General features: G+C 40.8%; 1 protein-coding gene across 2 annotated transcripts in view; it reads left to right on the top strand.

Moving 5' to 3' along the window:
- The window catches only part of myot (myotilin), a 74,814-nt gene extending 50,056 nt beyond the window's left edge, over positions 1–24,758 (top strand). Inside the window, exons 9-18 of one of the 2 annotated variants that reach the window (XM_061901654.1) lie at positions 7,697–7,913; positions 7,992–8,878; positions 10,847–10,994; positions 11,071–11,172; positions 11,445–11,482; positions 12,048–12,186; positions 12,284–12,491; positions 20,078–20,243; positions 20,341–20,474; positions 22,753–24,758. In XM_061901654.1, the coding sequence (XP_061757638.1) occupies positions 7,697–7,913; positions 7,992–8,878; positions 10,847–10,994; positions 11,071–11,172; positions 11,445–11,482; positions 12,048–12,186; positions 12,284–12,491; positions 20,078–20,243; positions 20,341–20,474; positions 22,753–22,895 (2,182 nt within the window). In that variant the 3' untranslated portion in view covers positions 22,896–24,758. Of the gene's footprint in view, positions 1–7,696; positions 7,914–7,991; positions 8,879–10,846; positions 10,995–11,070; positions 11,173–11,444; positions 11,483–12,047; positions 12,187–12,283; positions 12,492–12,567; positions 12,662–20,077; positions 20,244–20,340; positions 20,475–22,752 lie in introns of those variants that run through there. The other variant, XR_009806910.1, reaches the window with a different exon arrangement.
- Positions 24,759–25,166: the final 408 nt, after the last annotated feature.

The raw sequence follows: 25,166 nt of genomic DNA, 5'->3' as shown, positions 1-25,166 counted from the left end.
ATATGTTGAAGCACAGTATGTCTGACTATGGTAGCCATTATGCTTTGACCATCCATCAAATGGTGTGGCTTTGTAGTTTACCAAAGTTGTACTAAAACATTTTGACGGATGTTTGAGCGCCGTTTGTAATGTTCTATATTCTCAATAGAACATTTCAAGTTTTGGTGTTGTTTACTAGTGTCATCTTGCAGTCTACACATATCTCGTATGTTTGACTGCCATCTACTAGTGACACTTATCATTAAACCATGTACCAAATAAAATAGCTTAAAGGTCGGTAAGCACAACCAGAATTCTTGTGTACGTGCGCACCGGTTTACAAGGTGCACTGACGATTTTTGAGAAAACGTAAGTATTTGAAGTGCGCTTTATAGTCTGGAAATTACGGTACTTATTCGTCCATTGCCAAACACAGAACGCACTGCTCCAATTAAAAGTAGTTTTTAGGAAAAGCATTCTTTATATTGGTAGCTACACTACAAATCGAGCTTACATTTCTAACGTATTATTTACACATTTCATACTTACTGTTTCATTGTGTCCACCATTGCTATAAATAGTAGGCACCGAGCTTGCCATTAAAAGTAGTTTTTTGGAAGATCCATGTTTATACTTGGACAGGTTTGTGAAGCAGGACTCTTCGAAGAGGTTGCACACACTGAGTGACTTCCTCACAGGGGGGAAGTCCCACGTAGATGCAGATTTTAATCTTTTAATTAGCATTTTCTCCTAAAATCCATCCAAATTTGATCAAACTATAGTAATATTTTCACCCATTTGTGTTGCATCATTGAAATTAATCATAAACATAACCAAATGGACAAGTGATTGGCGCGCAAGTGTCACTAATCACGCTGGAAGCTGTATGTGTCCCTCCCTTCCTTGCCCTGATTCGGGATCTGAGCCGAGGATGTAATTTTCTAATTCATTCAGCAGCACCTGTAATGTGTTTATGAGCGAGGGCGAAAAAGTATTAATGACAGAATGCAACAAATAAAAACATGAACCTGAAACACTATGTAAAATTGTAAATTACAAAAATAGGATACAGTCAGTGATTATAAACATATTTTTTTCCATAATCAATGTCTTTTTTTAAGGTATTTTTTTTCAATCTAATCTATTTAAATGGACCTGGCCACATCTGAATATTACCCCAATAATTGGACAGACAGTATGTGAAGCTTACTTTCCAACCTTTAACAATGGGATTGGAAAAAAACACTTCAAACAATCAATTAAGTTGCAAGGTGAGGGAATTTCATCAAGTACCTACCAATATTCCAACTTTTGCAAAATACAAGATGTCAACCCTATGTCTAAATGGGCGGAAGAGCATCCTTTTATCAATACATGTCAAATAGGACATTCCAAAGCCTGGTTTCAGTTGTTGGACTTTTATAAATTTGTTAAAACATAAGTGTAGGGTATGGTATGCACTCAAGGTTTTTTTTTACTTGTTATTCTCCCCTACTGCCAGTTAAATATTTGTACCAAAATAGTCATCTATTAAAAAACGTTGAGTGCCTCGCCTGGTGTCATTTACAGCTGTGTTGCTTCGCAAGTTTACTGTAACCACACAACAAATAATGTTTAAAGAAATAGGTGACTCTGGGGCAAAACTGACATTGGGTTTTTTAGTCTTAAAAGTGCGGTGATGAAAATTGTAATTAGTACTGTTGGAAAACAGACGATGGATGTTTTTTTTGGACTAAAGCTAGATAAGAACCAACTGTTGTTAAAGGCCTACAGAAACCCACTACTACAGACCACGCAGTCTGATAGTTTATATATCAGTGATGAAATCTTAACATTGCAACACATGCCATTACGGCTGGTTTAGTTTACTAAATTGCAATTTAAAATTTCCCACGAAGTATCCAGTTGAAAATGTCGCGGAATGATGACGCGTATGATGACACGTGCGCGTGACATCACCGGTGGTAGCTATTGGTAGTCTGCTTTAATCGCATAATTACACAATCTGGACATCTGTGTTGCTGAATCCTTTGCAATTTGTTCAATTAATAATGGAGAAGTCAAAGAAGAGAAGATGTAGGTGGGAAGCGGTGTATTGCAGCTGCCTTTAGCAACACAACCACAGCCGGTGTTTCCTTGTTTACATTCCCGAAGGTGAAGCTTTAATATGGAATAGAGCGGTCAAGCGAACATGGTTCCCGACCACATGTCCACCGGCAGGTTTCGATGAGAAATGTGTGCTAATAAATCGGGTCTTACCGTATACATGAGCGGAGCTTGCGTCCTTCTGCAGCTGCGGACTATTACCTCCTCACACCGGAGACACTGGCGGTCACCACATCTGTGGCCACACCCCTCCGACCTTCAGGTACCATATAATCTCACTAAAACTTAGTAACACAATAAGCAGATAAGGGATTTTCCTGAATTTTCCTAGCAAATGTATTTAATAACATCTGAATCGCTCCCACTGCCCTCGCGTTTTGCTACAAGTTCTTTATTGAACTTAATGATTCTCACCTTTGTCAAAGCGCTGGCACTTGCAACTTTTTTGGTCCCATGGCAGCTTATTTTGCAGTCTCATTCAATAAAATAAAGCACAACCTTGTTGTTTATCCATTAATGGGGTAAATAAAGATGAAGATAAAATTAATAGAAATAAAGATAATAAATAAAGCCGAGTGTGAAGCGACCGGAATGAGAATCAGCACTTCCAAGTCCGAGTCCATAGTTCTCGCCCGGAAAAGGGTGGAGTGCCATCTCCGGGTTGGGGAGGAGACTCTGCCCCAAGTGGAGGAGTTCAAGTACCTAGGAGCCTTGTTCACGAGTGAGGGAAGAGTAGATCGTGAGATCGACAGGCGGATCGGTGCGGCATCTTCAGTAATGCGGACGTTGTATCGATCCGTTGTGGTGAAGAAGGAGCTAAGCCGGAAGGCAAAGCTCTCAATTTACCGGTCGATCTACGTTCTCATCCTCACCTATGGTCATGAGCTTTGGGTCATGACCGAAAGGACTGTCATCCGGGAGGAGCTCAAAGTAAAGCCGCTGCTCCTCTACATCGAGAGGAGCCATATGAGGTGGTTCGGGCATCTGGTCAGGATGCCACCCAAACGCCTCCCTAGGGAGGTGTTTAGGGCACGTCCAACCGGTAGGAGGCTACGGGGAAGACCCAGGACACGTTGGGAAGACTGTGTCTCCCGGCTGGCTTGGAAACGCCTCGGGATCCCCCGGAAAGAGCTACATGAAGTGGCTGGGGAGAGGGAAGTCTGGGCTTCCCTACTAAGGCTGCTGCCCCCGCGACCCGACCTTGGATAAGCGGAAGAAGATGGATGGATGGATGGATAAAGATAATTAAGCAGTTTTTGTATCGGTTTTCGCCTAAACTCCCCTGCACACATTTTCTTAGATTATCTTATACGATTGTCCTCTGATCTGGAGTGTTTTAAAACGGAATTTCCAAAACAGGTTGGGGTTGACATTCATAAAAAAATGTACTTGTTTAACATTTACAACCAAAAGTTAAGGACCCCTTAGTCACTTAAGTCTCAATATAATACAAATGATTGACTTTGACTTTGTCCAGTCTTCTTTTTATTTCAGTTTTGAATTTTTCTATCAAAAATATTCACAATGTCACCATCATTCCCTGCTTGTATGTCCTTTTCCATGTAGCGCACTGTCTATTGTGGTTGTTGCAATCGTTACTACTATGTTTCTTTGTTTTTGTGATCACATTTAATTATGTAACGTTTTTCGCTCGGAGGACTACTTTCTTCTGCATAGCAGGAGCTAGGCAGTGCCTCTTTGAAGGTCTGAGTGGTAGGAATAAAGTGACGAATTGGTGGTGGATATAATCGTTATGTATGTTGGGCTATTTGTGCACAGTGACACACGACGATCAAAACTGTTAAATTCCAGATTTGTTTATCATGTGTAGAGTCTGAAGAGATAAACCATCGCAGATTTAGAAAATCTTTGTGTACCCCACTTAACTTAAGAAGAACTTAACAAAACAACTACAGAGTCAATCATGGCAACAAAGCTCAAGGAGAATGAATAGAATAGAATAGAATAGAATGGACTTTATTGTCATATTTGCAGTTAACGTGATTAAGGACTCCAACTTAAGGTGCGATAGTGGAACAAATGTAAGGTAAAAATAAATAACACAAGAGGTAATAAAGGAAAAACTAACAATTGAAATAGACTACTATCCAATAAAACTAATAAGCAATCCTGTACAATATACAAAACACTATAGAAATACAAAATACTGTACAATATACAGAACAAGACAAGAGTACCGAAGTAATAAATAACAATCAGTGTCATAAATAACAATCAGTGTCGGACGTATTGCACTCGAAGGTAATATTGCACAGTAGGGTATTAGGGTAGGATATTGTTTGGAGTGAATTATTATTATTATTATAAGTTAGAGTTCAACATGGTGACAGCTTTGGGAAAGAAGCTGTCTCTGAGCCTGTTTGTTCTGGCTTTGATGCACCTGTAGCGCCTGCCCGATGGTAGCAGGTCAAACAGGTGGAAGCCAGGGTGTGTTCTATCTTTGGTGATGCTTTTTGCTCTGTTGAGGCAACGAGAGTTTTATAAATCCTTTAGGGAGGGGAGAGGGCAGCCAATGAGTTTTTTGTGCAGACTTTATGACCCTCTGAATCGCCTGTTTGTCTGCTTCAGTGCAGCTGGCGTACCACACTCTTATGCAGTACATCAGCAGGCTCTTGACAGCCGAGCGATAGAAAGTCACCATCAGCTGTCTCTCCAGTCTGTTCTTCCTCAGCACCTTCAGGAAGTGGAGTCTCCGCTGGGCCTTCCGGATGACTGCAGTTGTATTTTGGGTCCAGGAGAGGTCAGCAGATATGAGGGTGCTGAGGAACTTGAAGGAGCTGACTCTGTCCACCTCCTCGCCTTTGCTGTAGAGGGGCCCGAGGTCTGCAGTTTTTTTCCTGAAGTCAAAGATGAGTTCCTTGGTTTTTGTGGTGTTCAGTGCCAGATTATTCACTGAACCCCACGCTGATATTTTCAGGACCTCATCTCTGTATGCAGACTCGCCCCCTCCCCCTGTAATGGGACCCACCACCGTTCTGTCATCGGCGAATTTGATTATGGTGTTCTCCGGGTGGGCTGGACTAGTCATTGGTGTATAGGGAATACAGCAAAAGGCTCAGCACACAGCCCTCTTGGAGAGCCGATGCTAAGTGTGCGGGGGGGAGGAGAGATGGGGGCCGAGTTTTACTGTCTGAGGTCGGTTGGTCAGGAAGTCCTTAATCCAAAAACCGGTGGGTGAGGGGAGGCCTAAGTCCAGGAGTTTTGTGACCAGGATGTCTGGAATGATGGTATTGAAGGTAGAGCTATAGTCAATGAAAAGCATCCTGACATAGCTCCCCCGGTGTTCCAGGTGGCTCAGTGTAGAGTGGAGAGCCATGATTATGGCGTCATCCTTGGATCTGTTTGCCCGATAGGCAAACTGCTGTGGGTCTAGGGTGGGGGGGAGGCAGGCTTGGATGTGGTGGAGGACCAGCCTCTCAAAGCACTTCATGACAACAGGTGTTAGTGCTACTCGGCGATAGTCGTTGAGGTTGTTTGTGGCAGCTTTATTGGGTACCGGGATAATTGTGGCGGATTTAAGGCAAGGTGGGATGAGTGCCTGTGCCAAGGAGAGGTTGAAGAGGATGGTGATAATGTAGGAGAGCTAGTCAGCACATGCTTTGAGCACCTTCCCGGGTACACCGTCTGGACCAGTCACCTTCCTGGGGTTCACTGCCTTGAGCATCCGCCTGACCTCGTTCTCCTCAAGTGTGTGTGTGGTAGGGCTGGGGTTAGTGTGGCTGTGACTGTTTGTGATGTCTCAAAGCGTGTAAAGAAGCAGTTCAGCTCCTCTGCTAGCGATGTATCCCAGTCTCCGGTTGCTGTGTCACAGCTTTTGGAGTTGTTGATGTGTTGTATGCCCTGCCACATCTGCCGTGGGTTGTTGCTTGAGAGGTGGTCTTCAATCCTCTCTTTATAGTCCATCTTGGCTTCCTTGAGTCCTCTCTTCAGGTCAGCACGTGCGGCGCTGTATAGAGCACTGTCACCTGACCTGAAGGCGGTGTCGTGGGCCTTTACGAGCATGCGGACCTGGCTTTTTGGTTTGTGTAAACCCGGATGTTTTTTTTTCCACCATGACGTTGCCGATACAGTACTTTATGTAGGGTAGTACCGACTCTGTGTGTGTGTGTGTGTGTGTGGGCAGGTCTTGGTCTTTGAAAACATCCCATGCAGTGTGTGCACAGCAGTCCTGAAGCTGGGGGAGTGCATCTTCAGGTCAAGTTGTAACAGTCTTTATTACTACTTTTGTCCTTGATCTGAGGGGGGTGTAAGCAGGGATGAGCATCAAGGAGTGGTGGTCTGACTGGCTTAGGTGGGGGAGGGAAATGGCTCTATATGCCTCTTTGATATTACAGTAAACATGGTCCAGAGTGTTTCCCCCTCTAGTAGGGCATTTAACATACTGGTAAAATTTTGGTAGGACTGTTTTCAGATTGGCTTTGTTAAAATCTCCAGCAATAATGTGAGCACCATTGGGCTGGGCACTGTCTGTTTATTGTATTAAGCAGTAGAGAGAGAGCCATGCTAAAATTAGCATCAGGTGGTATGCAAACTGCCGTTATGATTACTACTGATAGCTCTCTTGGCAGAAAAAAGGGTCAACATTTCACTGACATTAACTCTAGGTCGGGGTAATAGTGACTGTCTATGACAGTGGTGTTATTAGACCATGTGTTATGTACATAAACACAGAGACCACCTCCCCTGCTCTTAACCAAGTCCTCGTTTTGGTCCCAACGTAGCAGCGTGTGGTCTGCTAGCTGCACCGCAGCGTCGGGGATTAGAGGGTGAAGCCAGGTTTCGGAAATGACCAAAAACAACAGTCCTGGATGTAGCTATTTCGAGCTAGCTCAAGTTTTAGCTCGTCCATTTTGTGAGCCATGGATCTGGCGTTGGTGAGCTATATGCTCTGCAGCGGAGGCTTGTGGGGCTGTTTCTTGATTCTCTCCAGGAGACTAGACCGGCAGCCCCGCTTTTGTTCCCTCTCCCCCCGCCGCCTGCGTCGCCTGCCGGATCTGATAACAATCCACGGAGATTCCGGCGGTCTCGATATCTCGTCGGATATGTTGTGTGAGGGGTGGAAATCGCTCGAAACAGCTATCTTGTGTTGAAAACCAATGTCCAGTAGGTTTTTCACGACTGTTGTCGCAAAGGTAGACAGACATAAGCAAAACAATATAAAACATAAAAGGAAGCACCAAAAGTGGGAGCTGTAAGCCGCTGCGTCCGTGCGTGCCGCCATTTTATACAGTATATATATATGTGTGTATATATATATATATACACACACACACACGACTTCCATGTGGGAAGAGAAGGGAGGGAGAGAACAGGCTCACACAGCCATGTTTTTTTTTGTACTCAGTGTTTTAATACCTCAACAAAATTGAGTCAACAGATAGTGGTACTCTTTATTGGGCACTTGATTCTGCATAAAAATACTCAGGCAAATTGACTGTAGGCCTTCGTTTGTACAATAACCTAGACCCCATATGAAAAGCTGGGCAAACCTTTATTGTGAACATTTTCCTCAAACCAAGTCCTACGAAATGTGGGGCGTAGAAAAACAAAGGTAACAATGTATTTTAAACTGTTGGCCTTTTTCTTTCAGGTTCACAGATCCCCAACTCGTCAACCACTCTTCTGAGGATCACTTGGTCCACAGTCAGGAGGAAGAGTTTGCTCTGAGCTTTGAGGGCCATCAGTCACCAGGGTTCACCATCCACACACCCAGCCCTTTGCCTCCATCTTCTCCACAACAACCTCAACAAATCAAAGAAAAAGTCCCAACACCCAAGCTATTTACTCCAAGCAAGCTCAGCTTCAATGTAAGAAATTATCATAAAACTGCCATCGGACGCACTCCTTATAGTTCCATTTTGTTTACTTGCTCTTCTTCTGTCCAGCCCTCCCAACCAGGAGGCAACAGTATGAACCTGTCAGACCTACCTACCTTCACTCCGAGTACCTTCCCTCCCAGTGCTTTCAACTATGAGCGGCCAAGACATTTTATTCAATCGCAGTCAGCCTTCCAGGCGCCCAGCTATGACAGTGTGATGAGAGAGGCTCAGGAAAACCAGAATAATTCCCTAGAGACCCAAATGAGTTCCAAGCATAGTTCAAATGTTGCTGAAGTGCAAGGCCAATCTAGAATGTCTTCACAAAGCAACTCCATGTCAAGGTCCTTGTCTCAGTCTCAGTCACAGTTTCAGTCAATGAGCCTCGGTCATAATCAAACACCAAATGGGACAACCAAGTCTTCCCCCTCCTCTTCCGGTCTGAGTTCCCCCACTTTGGCTTCCTCTGCCGCTCATCTCAACTCCTTTGCTGCCTCATCGCCGTCCCCTAATTCACGCAGGACCATGCGCTCTTCCATAACCCTCACCCCCAGTGTACCGAGTGCTTGCGGGTTTGGCAGCGCTACCCTACCAGCCAATCAGGACACTATGTCAGCTCCCGCTGCTTTTCTCTGCTCCGTTCTGCCCTCCCAGTCCTCTCAGTCCTCGTTCTCAACCTACTCTTCCAAACTGTCCCCTAACGCCAACTTTCCCCCTTCTTCCACCTCCCCATCCAGGTCTCCAATAGCTCCTTCCAGCCCTTGTCTCCCTATGAATGCTGCCCCCGCTCCATCCTCCCTCCCACAACAGCCTTCTCCATTGTCCCCTTCCTTTCCACACTCCAAACTTTCTCCCACCTCCTCTTCGCTCCCACTACCCAACACCTCTGATAATCATAACAGTGTTCCTCCTGCTGTGGTCTCCCTGCCAACCATCTACAAGGGGACGTCTAACACGTGAGTAAACATCAGATTCACATTCACGTGTATTATTATACACCTGCTAAGCAATGGTTGTTCAAAAATCCATAATAGATCATGCTTTTCCATGGTCCAAACCAGTCTAAAAATGAGGGGTTACGTTCCAGTAGCCCCGTAGTAGATGAATTTCCGTAAAATAGGGATGTTTTTTTTATTTTAGATATATGAATATTTTTTGCTTTTCAAGTCTTTACAAGCCTCCCACACAATTTCCACACACACTTACACTTTGTATGCTCTTTAAACAATTCATATACAAACCCCCGTTTTTATATGAGTTGGGAAATTGTGTTAAATGCAATACAATGATTTGCAAATCCTTTTCAACCCATATTCAATTGAATGCACTACAAAGACAAGATATTTGATGCTTAAACTCATAAACATTTTTTTTTTTTTGCAAATAATTAACTTAAAATTTCATGGCTGCAACGCGTGCCAAAGTAGTTGGGAAAGGACATATTCACCACTGTGTTACATCACCTTTTCTTTTAAGAACATTCAATAAACGTTTGGGAACTGAGGAAACTAATTGTTGAAGCTTTGAAAGTGGAATTCTTTCCCATTGTTTTATGTGAGGTCTCCGCTGTCGTATTTTACGCTTCATAATGCGCCACACATTTTCGATGGGAGACAGGTCTGGACTGCAGGCGGGCCAGGAAAGTACCCGCACTCTTTTTTTACGAAGCCACGCTGTTGTAACACTTGTCTTGCTGAAATAAGCAGTGCTGTCCATGATAACGTTGCTTGGATGACAACATATGTTACTCCAAAACCTGTATGGACCTTTCAGCATTAATGGTGCCTTCACAGATGTGTAAGTTACCCATGCCTTGGGCATTAATACACCCCCATACCATCACATATGCTGGCTTTTGACCTTTGCGCCTATAACAATCCGAATGGTTATTTTCCTCTTTGTTCTGGAGGACACCACGTCCTCTGTTTTGAAATATATCTTGAAATGTGGACTCGTCAGACCACAGAACACCTTTCCACTTTGCATCAGTCCATCTTAGATGAGCTCGGGCCCAGCCAAGCCGGCTGCGTTTCAAAATATTGTTGATAAATGGGTTTGGCTTTGCATAGTAGAGTTTTAACTTGCACTTAGAGATGTAGCGACCAACTGTAGTTACTGACAGTGGTTTTATGAAGTGTTCCTGAGCCCATGTGGTGATATCCTTTACACACTGTCTGTTTTTGATGCAGTACCGCCTGAGGGATCAAAAGTTCATAATATAATCGCTTACGTGCAGTCATTTCTCCAGTTTCTCTGAACTTTTTGATGAATTTATGGACCGTAGATGGTAAAACCCCTAAATTCCTTTCAATAGCTCGTTGAGAAATGTTGTTCTAAAACTGTTCGACAATTTGCTTACAAAGTGGTGACCCTCACCCCATCCTTGTTTGTGAATTACTTAGTATTTCATGGAAGCTGCTTTTATACCCAATCATGGCACCCAACTGTTTCAAATTAGCCTGCACACCTGTGGGATGTTCCATATAAGTGTTTGATGAGCATTCCTCAACTTTATGAGTATGTATTGCCACTTTTCCCAAATTCCTTGTCACGTGTTGCTGGCATCGTATTCTAAAGTTAATGACTATTTGCCAAAAAATAAATGTTTATCAGTTTGAACATCAAATATGTTGTCTTTGTTACATATTCAACTGAATATGGGTTGAAAATGATTTGCAAATCATTGTATTCCATTTATATTTACATCTAACACAATTTCCCAACTCATATGGAAATGGGGTATGTACCTTTTGTAATTTTTACCTTGAACCCTATAATGGGACTCAAATCTCAATTGTAATTTCATATCTGCGATGCACTGAGACCGTAGGATGTATATCCCATAGTGGGATACTCTCTTCCAATGACTGAATTAACAGACACAATTATATCTTTTTACCTCTTGTTTTTCCTTTTTATCCCAGTCTTCCTAAGCCCATTCTCAAGAAGACAGTAGCTTCCCGGCCATCTTCTCACTCAACAGATGAAGACATTCAGGGTTCAAAAGATGCTCTCATCCAGGATCTGGAAAAGAAGCTACGCTCAAAAGAGGCCAGGAGGAGAAACAGCCAAGTTTGTGATTTTGTCTTTGAAACATGTTAAAAGAAAACATCATGTCGCAACATAATGTTTGTTTTACATTTGACAGAAACTTTCTTATGAGGAGCGTATGGCTCGAAGGCTGCTAGGGCCAGACAACGCAAACTACATGTCTGACCAAGACAGTCTTTCAGACTCACAACTTGACCAGGTGCTGATAAATTGTCTAGAGACAGTGGAATGGTTTGTTGCAGCGATTGGCATGTATATTGCTTTTGCCCAGTACCCATCAGCTTTCAGCATTCATTATGTTAATTAGAGGCCAAATAAGAGGCAGTTTCCCTGTCAGGGCCTCTTGGGCCTGTTTTTTTATCCGCTTTCTGAGAATGACACTGGTATTGTCGACAACAAGCCTATTGTTTCTGACACACACGCAAATTCGATGTGAAAACCTGAAATTAACCAAGTGGTTTTCTGTTGCAGCCAGATTCACCAGAAGGAAGACACACTGGTGGTCTATGGTGAGCACAAGTATATGGTATTAACCTAATTGTGTTTGGACTATGGGAACTAGGGTTGAAATTCAGTTCCTTGGCATTATTGTGTGCTCGTTTTTGGCCCATGTAATGAGGTAGATCGTTTTAGGTTTCTGTTGTCTGTTTAATTGTGTTATAGACCTTGTCTATTCTGGCCACTTATTTTTTATCCCGGTATATTTTTCTTTCTCCCTATAGCGGCCACTAATAATACATAAATACTGTATAATAAACAATAAAATATTCTACAATGATGCATAATGTTGATAGTGTTACCCCTAAATTTGTTTTGCGCTTCGGCTGTGCTGCGCGTTTGCTCCGTTTTAATCCTACGATCGCCAGCTGCATGCGGAGCAGCATGCAGAGCAGCTGAAGTAAAAGTAAAGTCATTGCGGTGAAATTGTGCATATTCTTGCGAGACAATTGGTGTGTTATTTTTGTTGCCTGTTTCAACAAAGCAGGAACAGCAGCTTTTAGCAACCTTAGTCAATAAATGATATCCAAACATATTATAGTGACAGTTGCACTGTAGTTGATTGGTCTCTTGCAGGGGAAAGCACCACTCTGGGACGGATGAGAGGGGCAATGAAGGATCAACTATCCAGGAAAAATGCTACGCCCCTCGCTTCATGCAGGTCCCTCAAGACCTCACAGTGGAGGAGGGACGCTTCTGCAGGATTGACTTCAAGGTGAGACACACTGGAAGCATCACTTTTCAAATATGTTCATTTGTGTTTAGGAAATGTTCTTAGTAAAAGAAGAGTCAAAAGTTTGTCTCTACATTAGGTTGGTGGACTCCCAACCCCAGATGTCTGCTGGTACCTGGATGGTAAAGCCATTCGTCCAGATGATTACCATAAGATGCTGGTGTGTGAGAAAGGAATGCATTCATTCATCATTGAGATCGTCACAGTGCACCATGCTGGCGTGTACGAATGTGTGGCCAGGAACCGTGCTGGAGAAAGCAAATTCACCTTGAGGCTCGATGTTATAGGTAACATGTAATTACTTTCTCTAATACGTGTATGAAAATGTGGAGACAACTTTATAAAATGTATTTTTTTCTATAGAAAAGACACCATGATTTCAGGACTTCTTCAGATTTGTTGTGGGAAATATACAGAAAATACAACTAATAATTGTATATCCTGCACCTTAGCAATGGTTTGTAACTCACACCTGTTTACAGTCATGCCTCTGTTGATCTTTTAGCAAAGTTATTGTCAAGGGATATTCCACCAGATCAGCTCAACTGTATTATGTTGTATTCAGAGTAAACCTTGAACACAACGTACTCAAAGTGCACACTAATTATTTCTGTTTTTTAACTTTTTCATTTATCCTTACATCCCCCCGCGACCCCAAAAGGGAAAAAGCGGTAGAAAATGGATGGATGGATTTATCCTTACATTAATTGGCTTTGCCCATTTTTACTGAAGTTAACTTTGATCTCTACATGATATTACAATGTCTTATTGCAGCCAAAATCATTTTTTCATTATGAAGTCATTTGTGTTTTTTAGCCTGCCTGAACTTATAAAAGCTGAGAAGATCAACTCAACTCCTGAAGATTTTACTGAGTTTTATTTCACACTTTAACTTTTTACATGTTAGATTGATAACTTCAAACCATGAGAAGAAATACTATCCAATAACACTGTCTTAGCATAATTCAATGCTCAAGAAATAGCAACAGTGTATATTAGAAACAACAAATCATTACATAGATTTGGTGTCTGCAGTTTCTCAAATTGGAATCAACTCAATTGTCTTCTCAACTGTAACTTTATTGTGATGGAAGGTTTATACAAATACAGGGTGACCAAAAACACATAACCCACAAATATTTTAATAAATCTGTTGCATAAATTAATATTTTCTTTTTCTGTTGATATTGTGCAATAAATATTGGAATAGTAATCTTACCCAAAATGTCTTGTCAACCAATGGAGGCGTATTTCCCCAACAAATCATACTTTATAATGCAAAAAAAAAATTTCATCAAAAAGCTGATTTTTTTTTTTTTTTGACAGGGTTGTAAAGTCCAGAGACTATGAGACTGTTCAAAATCTCCATTGTAAAATCCCAAAGTAAAATGTGTCTGACAGGGTATATCCATGGGGTCTTAAATCCAACAATTAGAATTTAAGGCCTTAAAGTGTCTAAACTACTCCTAAAATATAAAAGATCTCAAATATGATTTGAAAATGTTTTTAAAAATCTATTTACATTACTTTCATTTAAAACACTCATAAACTTCAGTTTTGATTTTAAATGTTTTGATTCTTGAGGATGCTATAACATATATAAAATGGAACTACAGTAGGCTACCAGTGCCGCCCAGTCAGAATTGGTCACTCACCACCTAATTTGCTGTGCGCGGCAGCGGTGTGTTGTTACAGCATAGCATAGCAGTAGTGAAAACTAAACGAAAGTCCACAGCAAAGCCGTATTACATGCATAAGATGGGTAAGTGCAAGTTTAATGAATTATGGCTCCAGAACGATCAATTTAATGCATGTTTAAAGCCGGTGGATGTAAATGTCTAAAGTGTTCAGGACCCGCATGTGGAGCCATCGAGGACAGAAGATTTTGTAAATATTGTAGTGAAAGTGATTGGAATGATAGTGTAAAAGTCAAAAATCTGGGATAAATCTTAAAAGCTGCTGAAACGCCACAAACACTAGCACAACTATAAAAGTTAACCTGAACACGAACATACACATTAGCACCAGAATGTTAATTTTCATTAGATATAACAGCGTGTCCCAAACAGCTGAATAGTGTTGCAAATAATAGTGTCCTCTGCCGCAGCTTGTTTAGAACTTACACAATCCATCTTCACGAAGGTATTGTCCTCTGGTTTAAAAGTAAAACGTCCATTAAAAGTAAACTGTTTCTGAATGATTAGTTTTAGTGTTGACATAGATGTCGATGTTGTGGTTGACATCACTCTTCACAAGAAGGAACTGTAGTATATCTAGTCAACAACAGCTGCAGTTGCTCCTTCTAGGGACACTGCCCCTACTGTTTAGGAAGAGAATTACAAGTTTTGCGCAATCGAAAGAACCATAAATCAAATACGATGCCATCAAACGGGACGGGAGAGTATACACGAGGCTTAAAAAGTGTTATGTCACTTAAGTGGTGCCAATTGCCGAAGGAGCTTAATATGAGATTAAAACAGTTTTATCTGTTTTCTCAATTCTGACAGCTGCAAAAACACTGCAAAAGTTAACCATTTAGCTATAGCAGAGATGCTAACAGTCCCTTTCACAGACATGATGTTGTGTTTCCTCCACCATTGCTGACGTTCTGCTTGTTACATGAAAACACTTGATATGAAGCACACTGCACCTCTTGCAAAAAAACACTTCAATGGCAAATCTGAAAATTGGCTGTTATGTTTGCTGATATTGTTGTTCAAGTAGTTTACATTAGAAAGTCTTCTGGTGTATAGTTAATTTACCCTTTTGTTTTCTAATATGAAAGAGCAGTGAATTACTTCATATACTTAAAATTCATTCTGGACCTCTGATTTTACTTTATCTTTGTACTTTTTGGTCCGTATTTATATGAAATGGTCTTAAATTATATTCACTATGGTCTTAGAAAAGTCTTAAATTTGACTTGTTGAAACCTGTAGAGACCCTGGACCGATTAGCTGACAATATTTGCAACATGGACGTTTTCCTCCACTGCCGCAGTGCCCATTTTAGAACATATTTGGGAACGGACATGACTTTTTAGGTAAAGTGACCAAGATAACTTAAACTTTGGGGAATGATCTTACAAAGATTTTCCATGAACTTTGCTGGACCTTTTTAGGATTTAATAACATTTTAATGGGTTCTGTTTTCTGGGTCACCTTGTTGCATTATAAGCATCATCATACAAACTGATAACTATCAGTGCTATCATATTGTCAACATTAATAATATATTGTCGAATACAAATATGTCTAAAAAAATATGAACATCATAAACAAGTTCATACATTGTGTTGGAAAGTATTCACAGGGCTTCACTTTTTTCAACATTTTGTTACATTAGACTTATTTTAAAATAGCATAAATTAATTTTTGTCTTCAAAATTCAAAACACAATACTCCATAATGACAATGTAAAATGTTGTTTTTTAAAGAAATGTATTAAAAATAAAAAAAACAATCACATGTACAAAAATATTCTCGGCCTTTGCTCAATACTTTGTTGATGCACCTTTGGCAGCTATTACAGTCTCAAGTTTTTTTGAATAAGATGCCACAAGCTTGGCATACTTATCTTTGGGCAGTTTCGGCCATTCCTCTTTGCAGCACCTCTCAAGCTCCATCGGGATGGATGAGATGCGTCTATGTTCACCCATTTTAATATCTCGAGATATTCAATCCGATTCAAGTCTGGGCTCTGGTTGGGCCATTTAAGGACATTCACAGAGTCCCTGTGATATCTTAACTGTGAGCGTACGGTCTTTGTCCTGCTGGAAGAGGAGCCGTTGCCCCAGGCTGAGTTCAAGAGCGCTCTGGAGCAGGTTTTCATCAAGGATGTTCCTGAGTAGATTGCTGCATACATATTTCCCTCTAGGCTGGTCTCCTAGTAACTGCCGTTGAAAAATATCCCCACAGCATGATGCTGCCACTACCATGCTTCACTGTAGGGATTGTATTGGCCTGGTGATGAGCGGTGCCTGGTTTCCTCCAAACATGACACCTGGAATTCACATCAAAGACTTCAATCACTGTCTCATCAGACCAGAGAATGTTTCTCATGGTTTAAGTATTTTAAAGGAATTTTGGCAAACTTGCGAATGAATGGCTTCCGTATGGACACTCTACCATACAGGCCTGATCGGTGGATTGCTGCAGAGATAGTTGTCCTTCTGGAAGGTTCTCTTTCCACAGAGGAATGCTCTAGCTTTCAGAGTGACTATCGGGTTCTTGGTTACCTCCATGACTATGGCCCTTCTATCCTAATCGCTCAGTTTAGACGGCCTGCCAGCTCTAAGAATAGTCCTGGTGGTTCCAAATGTCTTCCATTTCGGGATGATGGAGGCCACTGTGTTCATTGAGACCTTCAAGGCAGCAAATATTTTTCTGTACACTTCTCCAGATTTATGCCTCCACAATCCTGTCCTGGAGGTCTACAGACAATTCCTTTTCACTTCAGTCTTGGTTTGTGGTCTTAAATGGAGGTGTGTGCCTTTCCAAACCACGTCCAACCAACTGAATTTACCGGCTGCAGGAACATCTCAAGGACTCAAAGGCTCAAAATATTTGTATTTTTAATATATTTTCTTCAAGCTCTAAAAACTTTTACAATGTCATTATGGGGTATTATTGTGTGTAGAATGTTTTAGGTAAGGCTGAAACATGACAAAATATGGAAACGGGAAGCTGTATCTTTGTCACTCATTTCAGAAAGTGAAACATATATAGATATTGTGAAATATTCCAACGGTTGATAACTATCTTGGAGATCATGAAAATGCATAGTAAAAAAAAAAACGTTACATTTTTGAAAGTCTGGTGTATTCAGGTAAGTAACTCAAAACCTTGCAAATGTTGAGCTTTTCAATGGTCTCTGAGTGTGGGTCAGTAGGTTGCACAATCCTTGGAAAGATTGCTGACTTGACAGATGTCTAGAAGACTGTCATTGACAACTTCCTAAGGGCAAGCCACAAAAAGGTCATTGCTGAAGAATGTGTTGTATTTAAGCATATTCAGTGAAGGTTAAGTGGAAGAAAAAGCCTCAGCGGCAAAAACGGATAACCGCAGCCTTGAAGATTTTCAAGCAGAGTTCATTCCAGACTGGAAGAAGTGGACTGAGGCTGGAGTCCGCATCAAGAAGCACTCCACACCAATATCCTCCTTTTATGCTAGAACTGTCACATTTCTCATTTCAAGCCACAACGTCTGAAGCGTCTTAGAGAAAAAGAACGAGACTGTTGCTCAGTGGTTCAATGCCCCTTTCGGAATAATGTGAATGTTTAACATAATTTGGAAATCTAAGGTGTCGGTGTCTGAAGGAAGAGTAGAGAACCGCAGAATCCATGATTCTTGAAGTGCAGTGTGAAGATGGTTTGGGCTTCCATGTCATCTACTGGTGTTGCTTCACCGTGTTTCTCAAGTCTACAAAGCTACCTGAGACATTTTACACATTCATGCTTTCTGCTGACAAGGTTTATTTTTCATTTATCAGCATCACACCTGCCCCTGGTTCAGCGACAATGTTCTTACTGTGCTTGATTGTTTCCGGCCTGAATTTAACCCAAAAAAGAATCTATAAGGCTGGGGATTTTGTTTGGGCGGCAAAACTTAATATTGATACTGACTTCTTTCAAGCTCAGAATCATTGATGACTAATAAGTAGCCGGTTAAAGTTAGTTTCAGACTACCGTATTTTCTGGTATACAAGCTGCACCCACTAAATTTTGAAAGAAAATAATTTTTATTGTATATAAGCTGCAGGCCACAGATGCACAATATTGCCAAAAGTATTCGGCCACCCATGCAAATGATCAGAATCAGGCGTCCTAATCACTTGGCCCAGCCACAGGTGTATAAAATCAAGCACTGAGGCATGGAGACTGTTTCGACAAACATGTGAAAGAATGGGACGCTCAGTGATTTCCAGCGTGGAACTGTCATAGGATGCCACCTGTGCAACAAATCCAGTCGTAAAATGCCCTCGCTCCTAAATATTCCAAAGTCAAATGTCTGCTTTATTATGACAAAATTGAAGAGTTTGGAAACAACTGCAACTCAGCCACAAAGTGGTAGGCCATGTTAACTGACAGAGGGGTCAGCGGATGCTGAAGCGCATAGTGCAAAGACTTTCTGCACAATCAGTTGCTACAGAGCTCCAAACTTCATGTGACCTTCAAATTAGCCCACGTACTGTACGCTGAGAGCTTCATGGAATGGGTTTCCATGGCCGAGCAGCTGCATCTAAGCCATACATCATCAGGTCCAATGCAAAGCGTGGGAAGCAGTCGTGTAAAGCACGTCGCCACTGGACTGTAGAGCAGTGGAGGCGAGTTCTCTGGAGCGATGAATCACGCCTTTACATCTGGCAATCTGATGGACCAGTCTGGGTTTGGAGGTTACCAGGAGAACAGTACATTTGAGACTGCATTGTGCAGTGTGAAATTTGGTGGAGGAGGAATTTTGCTGTGAAATTGTTTTTCAGACAGAGTTTTGCTTGGCCCCTTATTTCCAGTGAAAGTAACTTTGAATGCTTCAAGATACAAAAACATTCTGGACAATTCCATGCTCCCAACCTTGTGGGAACAGTTTGGAGCTGACCCCTTCCCCTTCCAACATGACTGTGAACAAATCAAGGTCCATAAAGACATGGATGACAGTCTGGTGTGGATGAGCTTGACTGGCCTGCACAGAGTCCTGACCTTAACCCGATATAACACCTTTGGGATGAAATAGAATGGAGACAGAGCCAGGCCTTCTCGACCAACATCAGTGTGTGACCTCAACAATGCGCTTTTGGAAGAATGGTCAAAAATTCCTGTAAAAACACTCCGCAACCTTGTGGACAGCCTTCCCAAAAGAATTGAAGCTGTAATAGCTGAAAAAGGTGGGCCGATATTATATTGAACCCGATATTTTATTGGGTTAGGAATCGAATGGCACTTCAAGTTCATATGTGAGTCAAGGCAGGGGGCCAAATACTTTTGGGAATATAGTGTACATACTGGTATGTTATGAATTGCGATATTTACATGAAGAGTTTTTAAATGTGTATTTGCATACCTAATTGTAAATTAGGCAGTACAACAGCTTTTCTAACAAAACCGAAAAGTCGTTGATGTCTTTATAAATTGTTTGAGATGAATAAGATTTTCTCCTTTTTATTAAGGTTTAATGTTCATTAGGATTTTTCTTCCTTGTACTTTGTGAACACTTTGAGTTTGAACAGTTTCCTAAAGTGGATAATTTCAGTACATGGTTGGATTTAGTTGCTTAATAAATTCCATTATTTAGCCTTTAGTGAGGGAAAAATCCATATATTAGCCGAGGGTACAAAGCCTGGGGGAAAAAGTTTCAACTAAAAGTCCGAAAAATACGGTGTTTATTTCACCCTTAAAAATCGCTGTTTGGCCAATTTGTACATTTTCACTTTGGCCCTTGTAGGAAAAACATTTGGAAACACCTGCCATACGGTATGGTCAAAACGAAGACGATGGACATCACACCTAAAAATTGTATTGATGCAATAGTTTGTGCAAAAGGAGGCCCAACCAAGTATTGAGCGCACATATGTTGACATACATTTCACAAGCATGGTATTTCTTTTCAGACTATCCTAATTTTGTCCACCCTATGTTATCTCATTTTAAATATAGACACATTTTTTGGTATTAATAAATTCAATTAAAATTGCAAGAATTGCCGTATTTCTCTGTACAATGAATGTATCATAAGTTTCACTTTCTGAAATGACAAAATATTCCAAAATTTTAATTTTTCAGATGTCCACGTAGAAACTTCCCAAATAAAAGTTAAATAAACTTGAAGCAATGTCTATAAAGATGTGAAATTTAGATATTTATTCGCCTCTTTTGCAGCCCAGGAGGCTCTGCGTCCTCCCACCTTTGTCCAAAAGATGTCCAACTCCAGAGCTCTTGAGGGCGACACTGTGAGATTAGAATGTAAAGTAGACGCTTCTCCCCCTCCACAACTCTTCTGGAAGAAGGATAAAGACATGCTGCGCATTGACCCAAATAGAATGAGGTGAGCCCCAGTCTTGCACTGTAATAAATCTGTTTTTAAAATGTCTTCTTGCATGCATATTTGCTCTTTGGAATATGCAACCTTGTCTCTTGTGCAGCCTATACCAGGATGGATCGGGCCGACAGTGCTTGTTGATAGACCGAGTGACCAAGTCTGATGCTGGCTGGTACACACTGTCTGCCATCAATGATGCTGGCATGTCCACATGCAACGCCAGGCTGGATATAAGCTGTGAGTTACTGGTATTATCATCATTCAACTACATGTCACATACACAACGGGAAGGCATTGCTTTATGCTTTCATCTATCGCCTGGTTTGCACATTTTTGCAGTGAAATAACTTCTATTGCAGTGTTTTGAGGAAGTGTGCGTATTGTCTTCCCAGCATGCATTGTGTTTGTGTGACTTGCACAGTGGGTGGGAAAGTGGTTGGAATTGATGACCCTCCTTTTCTTTTGTGTGTGAGCAAGTCTTCCATAAAACAGGATTAGTACACTTAAAAAAAAATCCTCTGAGAGCGCAGACCTCCAAATAGTAAAGAATCATTTTTCACCAAGTAGCACATCAGAAAAAACTTGGCTCTCCAAGCACCACCATAATGACAAAACATTGGAATACAATAGCTTAGTAGGGCTAAGTATTCGTTTAAAAAAAAAAAAGGCAGAATTTTTTTTTTTTAACAAGCATATTTGATATTTTTGGCCACAGTTTGAACAGTAACACTGTGTTTGAGGAAAATAAAACACTGTAATTTTGGATGCCGCCATCAAACATTCTGAAATGTGAATGAATTGCGATGAATCCTCCTTAATCTAAACCAGTGGCTCTCCAAGTACCACCTTAGTGACATATAGTGGGGCAAAAAAGTATTTAGTCAGCCACCGATTGTGCAAGTTCTCCCACTTAAAATGATGACAGAGGTCTGTAATTTTCATCATAGGTACACTTCAACTGTGAGAGACAGAATGTGGGGAAAAAAATCCAGGAATTCACATTGTAGGAATTTTAAAGAATGTATTTGTAAATTATGGTGGAAAATAAGTATTTGGTCAACCATTCAAAGCTCTCACTGATGGAAGGAGGTTTTGGCTCAAAATCTCACAATACATGGCCCCATTCATTCCTTAACACTGATCAATCGTCCTGTCTTTTTAGCAGAAAAACAGCCCCAAAGCATGATGTTTCCACCCCCATGCTTCACAGTAGGTATGGTGTTCTTAGGATGCAACTCAGTATTCTTCTTCCTCCAAACACGACGAGTTGAGTTTATACCAAAATGGATACATGGATGATACAGCAGGGAGAATGAAACCAAAATAGAACTTTTTGGTATAAACTCAACTCCTCGTGTTTGGAGGAAGAAGAATACTGAGTTGCATCCCAAGAACACCATACCTACTGTGAAGCATGGGGGTGGAAACATGCTTTGGGGCTGTTTTTCTGCTAAGGGGACAGGACGATTGATCCGTGTTAAGGAAAGAATTAATTGAGCCATGTATCGTGAGATTTTGAGCCAAAACCTCCTTCCATCAGTGAGAGCTTTGAATGGTTGACCAAATACTTATTTTCCACAATAATTTACAAATAAATTCTTTAAAATTCCTACAATGTGAATTCCTGGATTTTTTTTTTCACATTCTGTCTCTCACAGTTGAAGTGTACCTTTGATGAAAATTATAGACATCTGTCATCATTTTAAGTGGAAGAACTTGCACAATCGGTGGCTGACTAAATACTTTTTTTGCCCCACTGTACATTAAAATGCAGTAGCATAGTAGGCCTAAGTATTAAAAAAACAACGCAGAGGTTTTATTTCACAAGCTATTTCAACATTTTCGGCCACTGTATTGTTGGGACTTGAACTTTATATAGAGAAACTAACATATTTTTTAAGATTGAAATAAGTATTTTATTCTGAAAACAAGCATTGTTCAATTTGCAAATCCTCAATAAAGCATCCTCCAAATGTTGCAGAATTTTCTATGTGGGGAAAAACTAAATTTCTCTTTTGAATTATTTTCTTGTTTTCCTTTTTAAAGCAGAATTGGAAAACAACGCTCAAATTAAGATTAGTCAATGACTAAAACTAAGGAAATAGCTTTTAAAACAAGGGACAATTCTAGAAATGACATTTTAAATATAAGAAGGTGGCAAATTATTTGCGGTGTTTAGAGGAAGGGAAGTGTCTCTGGAAGTGACTCCAGACCAGTTTCAAGCAAGTTTGTTCAGTTTGAGCTTGTATGTGTTTGCAGCATTTCTCACAGTGAATATGTGCATGCACAGAAAACACACTTTCATGTGTTATGATTGCAAAGTTGTGTTCATCAAGAAGAGTTATTGTGTGTAGTAAATACTGGAGCATTAATGTACTGCTGCATGGAGCCTAATTGTGTTTCTTCTCCTCAGTCACCTGCATGCACAATTGTCTAATTCCTCATCATTTTCAAGTGGTGGCTTTTTTTTTTTAGACAGTCCCAAGTATCTAATCCGTCCTTGTACCCCTGCCAGGCCGCGCGGGCACGCCCATGAAAACCGCCCCCCCTGGCTCCAAGTCGCTGAAGCTGCTGTCGTCCGTGAGCCTGGTGCCCGCCATGACAGCGGAGCGCCCCGCCCGGCACACTGCACCTCTGTACGAGAGCGAGGAGCTGTAGATCTCAACTCGGTTTGGAAGTGTCAAAGTGGGCCAGACCGGATCATGTGACCGCCAAAGCACACATGCAGTGATTTAGAGTATCAGCACGTTATTACTCTTGCTGCTTTTAATCGCATTCATGCATCATGTCATCCATCTGTTGCTGTTGCTCACCTCCGACTGCAGCTCATGTTGGATACTCATGGCATCTCCCAGCCCTATGGTCATTTGCATTTATTAATAGATGTTCAGTGACAGGCAAGCTCACTGCTTACTAAAAATATCCAGCTGCAGTCCAGGAAACATTTCCTCATCAATCCGCCTCTTTGTTTAGATCTGTGTCCGTCAAACTTTGGTACGTGTGCGCCAAAATATCACTTGGTTAAAGTGCAGTGTTTTATTCTTCTATCTTCAAACAGTGTTACTGTTCAAACTGTGTGAAATGTTACGGTGGCCAATAATGTAAAATTAGCTTGTTAAATAAAACCTCTGCCTTGTGTTTAATGAATACTTAGACCTGCTACACCATGGCATTTTAACGTTGGTCATTAAGGTGATACTCGGAGAGTATTTTCTGAGGTGGTTTTGGAACCACTGGTTTAGATTAAGAAGGATAAATAATAGCACAATTCATCCACATTTTAAAATGTTTAATGGTGGCATCTTAAATCTGGATTGTGAACTTTCGCTCCCCCACTAATCTGACATGTACTCTACTCCAGGGGTTCTTAAACTTTTTTTTTTTCCAAGTACCACTGTAATGACCAACATTAAAATACGGTAGGGTAGTAGGCCTAAGTAAAATTTAAAAACAAGACAAGTTTTATTCAACTATATTGAATCATTTGGCCATTATACCATTACAGTTTGAAGAGTAACTGTAATTAGTTGGTGTACCGCTAGATGGCGCCAACACCCCACTACAGCGTGACAATTACTGGTCTACTCAAAAAGTATTGGGACTGTTGTGTGAAATTTTAGGATGAAATAAAAATCTGGTCAATTGGTAAATGTTTTCCTACTTTATGCACAACTTATTTTTCTATCAAAAACTGAATGCCAAATACCCCAAAAATTTAAGATTTAAAAGAATAATGGAAGTTGTGGTTCAATTACAATTTGTATTTTCAATCCGCTTCATCATGCTGTTCACATTTTGACATGAAACCAAGACCACAACAATTGATGAACAGACAGGGTGTTGACAGGAAAGTGGCTCCTGAGCGTTGAGGGCCAGTATGGGTCGCCAGCAGGTTGCTACAGAGACGGGAAGAGCATGAAAATGTATTGATACATAAATCACACTTCCCGTGACTTATGTCGTTACATTTCTTGTTAGAGAACAGCAAGTTGTGCAGAAAGTACTGAAATGTTGAAAACTGCATTCAAATGATTTACCTGCAAAGGTTATTATAGATTTTAAGTTCATACTGAAATTTCACCAAAGAGGCAGATATCCCTAACTTGTTTGGAGGTAGTGTAGGAACTATTGCACTTTAATACCGCCACCATTAGTCATTTGTAGTTCCTAGAACTGTAAGTAACTTTTATTACATTTTACCTCAAATCTAATAGAACATGAAGGCCCTCACAATCCTTGTGAATTGTATTTGGCGTAATGTTTGTTTTTAAAGTTAATTCATGCTATTATAAAGTGTTTATGTGAATTAATATATTTATTGGAAGTTAGGAGTGTCTGTTGAGGCATCAAGTTGCCTATATTTTAAAAGTGACGGTCAGACCCTGTAATCCTACAAGTGTTTAAAGCATCTGGTTTGCTCAGAGTGCCAAAGTAGTTCTAATATCAAGTGCAGGTAGAAGTGTTTTGTTGTGTCAATTGTTGGGAATGAATGATGAATAAAGTAACAACTTGGTTTCACCACATGCTTTGTTGGTATAGTAACTAAACATTCTGATTGTAATATCTGTTCATTTTATTAGAAAAAAAACTAATCCTCCTGAAAACACAAATACAATCTGGCAGATAAATTTAGGTAAGAGTTGCAGTGTGGAAGCATTGGACTTCTTTAAACATCTGCACTCAAGTCAACAAGTATGGCAGCTGCAACGCACACACACGCACATACCGTGCCAGCTTAATTCACATGTGCACTAAATACAAAGTGTTGTAAAAATACAAATGAGAACAAAGGCACATGAGAAATGTTTCTTTGAGACGGGTTTGTAATGTAACATGTTTGCAGTTTTTTGTGTCCAACAACCCCAAAGTAAGACTGAATGTCAACAAATAGTGTCAGGTGACGTATCTTACTAACAGAAGTATGACAAA

The sequence above is a fragment of the Nerophis ophidion genome, linkage group LG05, assembly GCF_033978795.1.
Source record: "Nerophis ophidion isolate RoL-2023_Sa linkage group LG05, RoL_Noph_v1.0, whole genome shotgun sequence".
NCBI lineage: Eukaryota > Metazoa > Chordata > Actinopteri > Syngnathiformes > Syngnathidae > Nerophis > Nerophis ophidion.
This window is presented reverse-complemented; position numbering and strand designations above follow the sequence as displayed.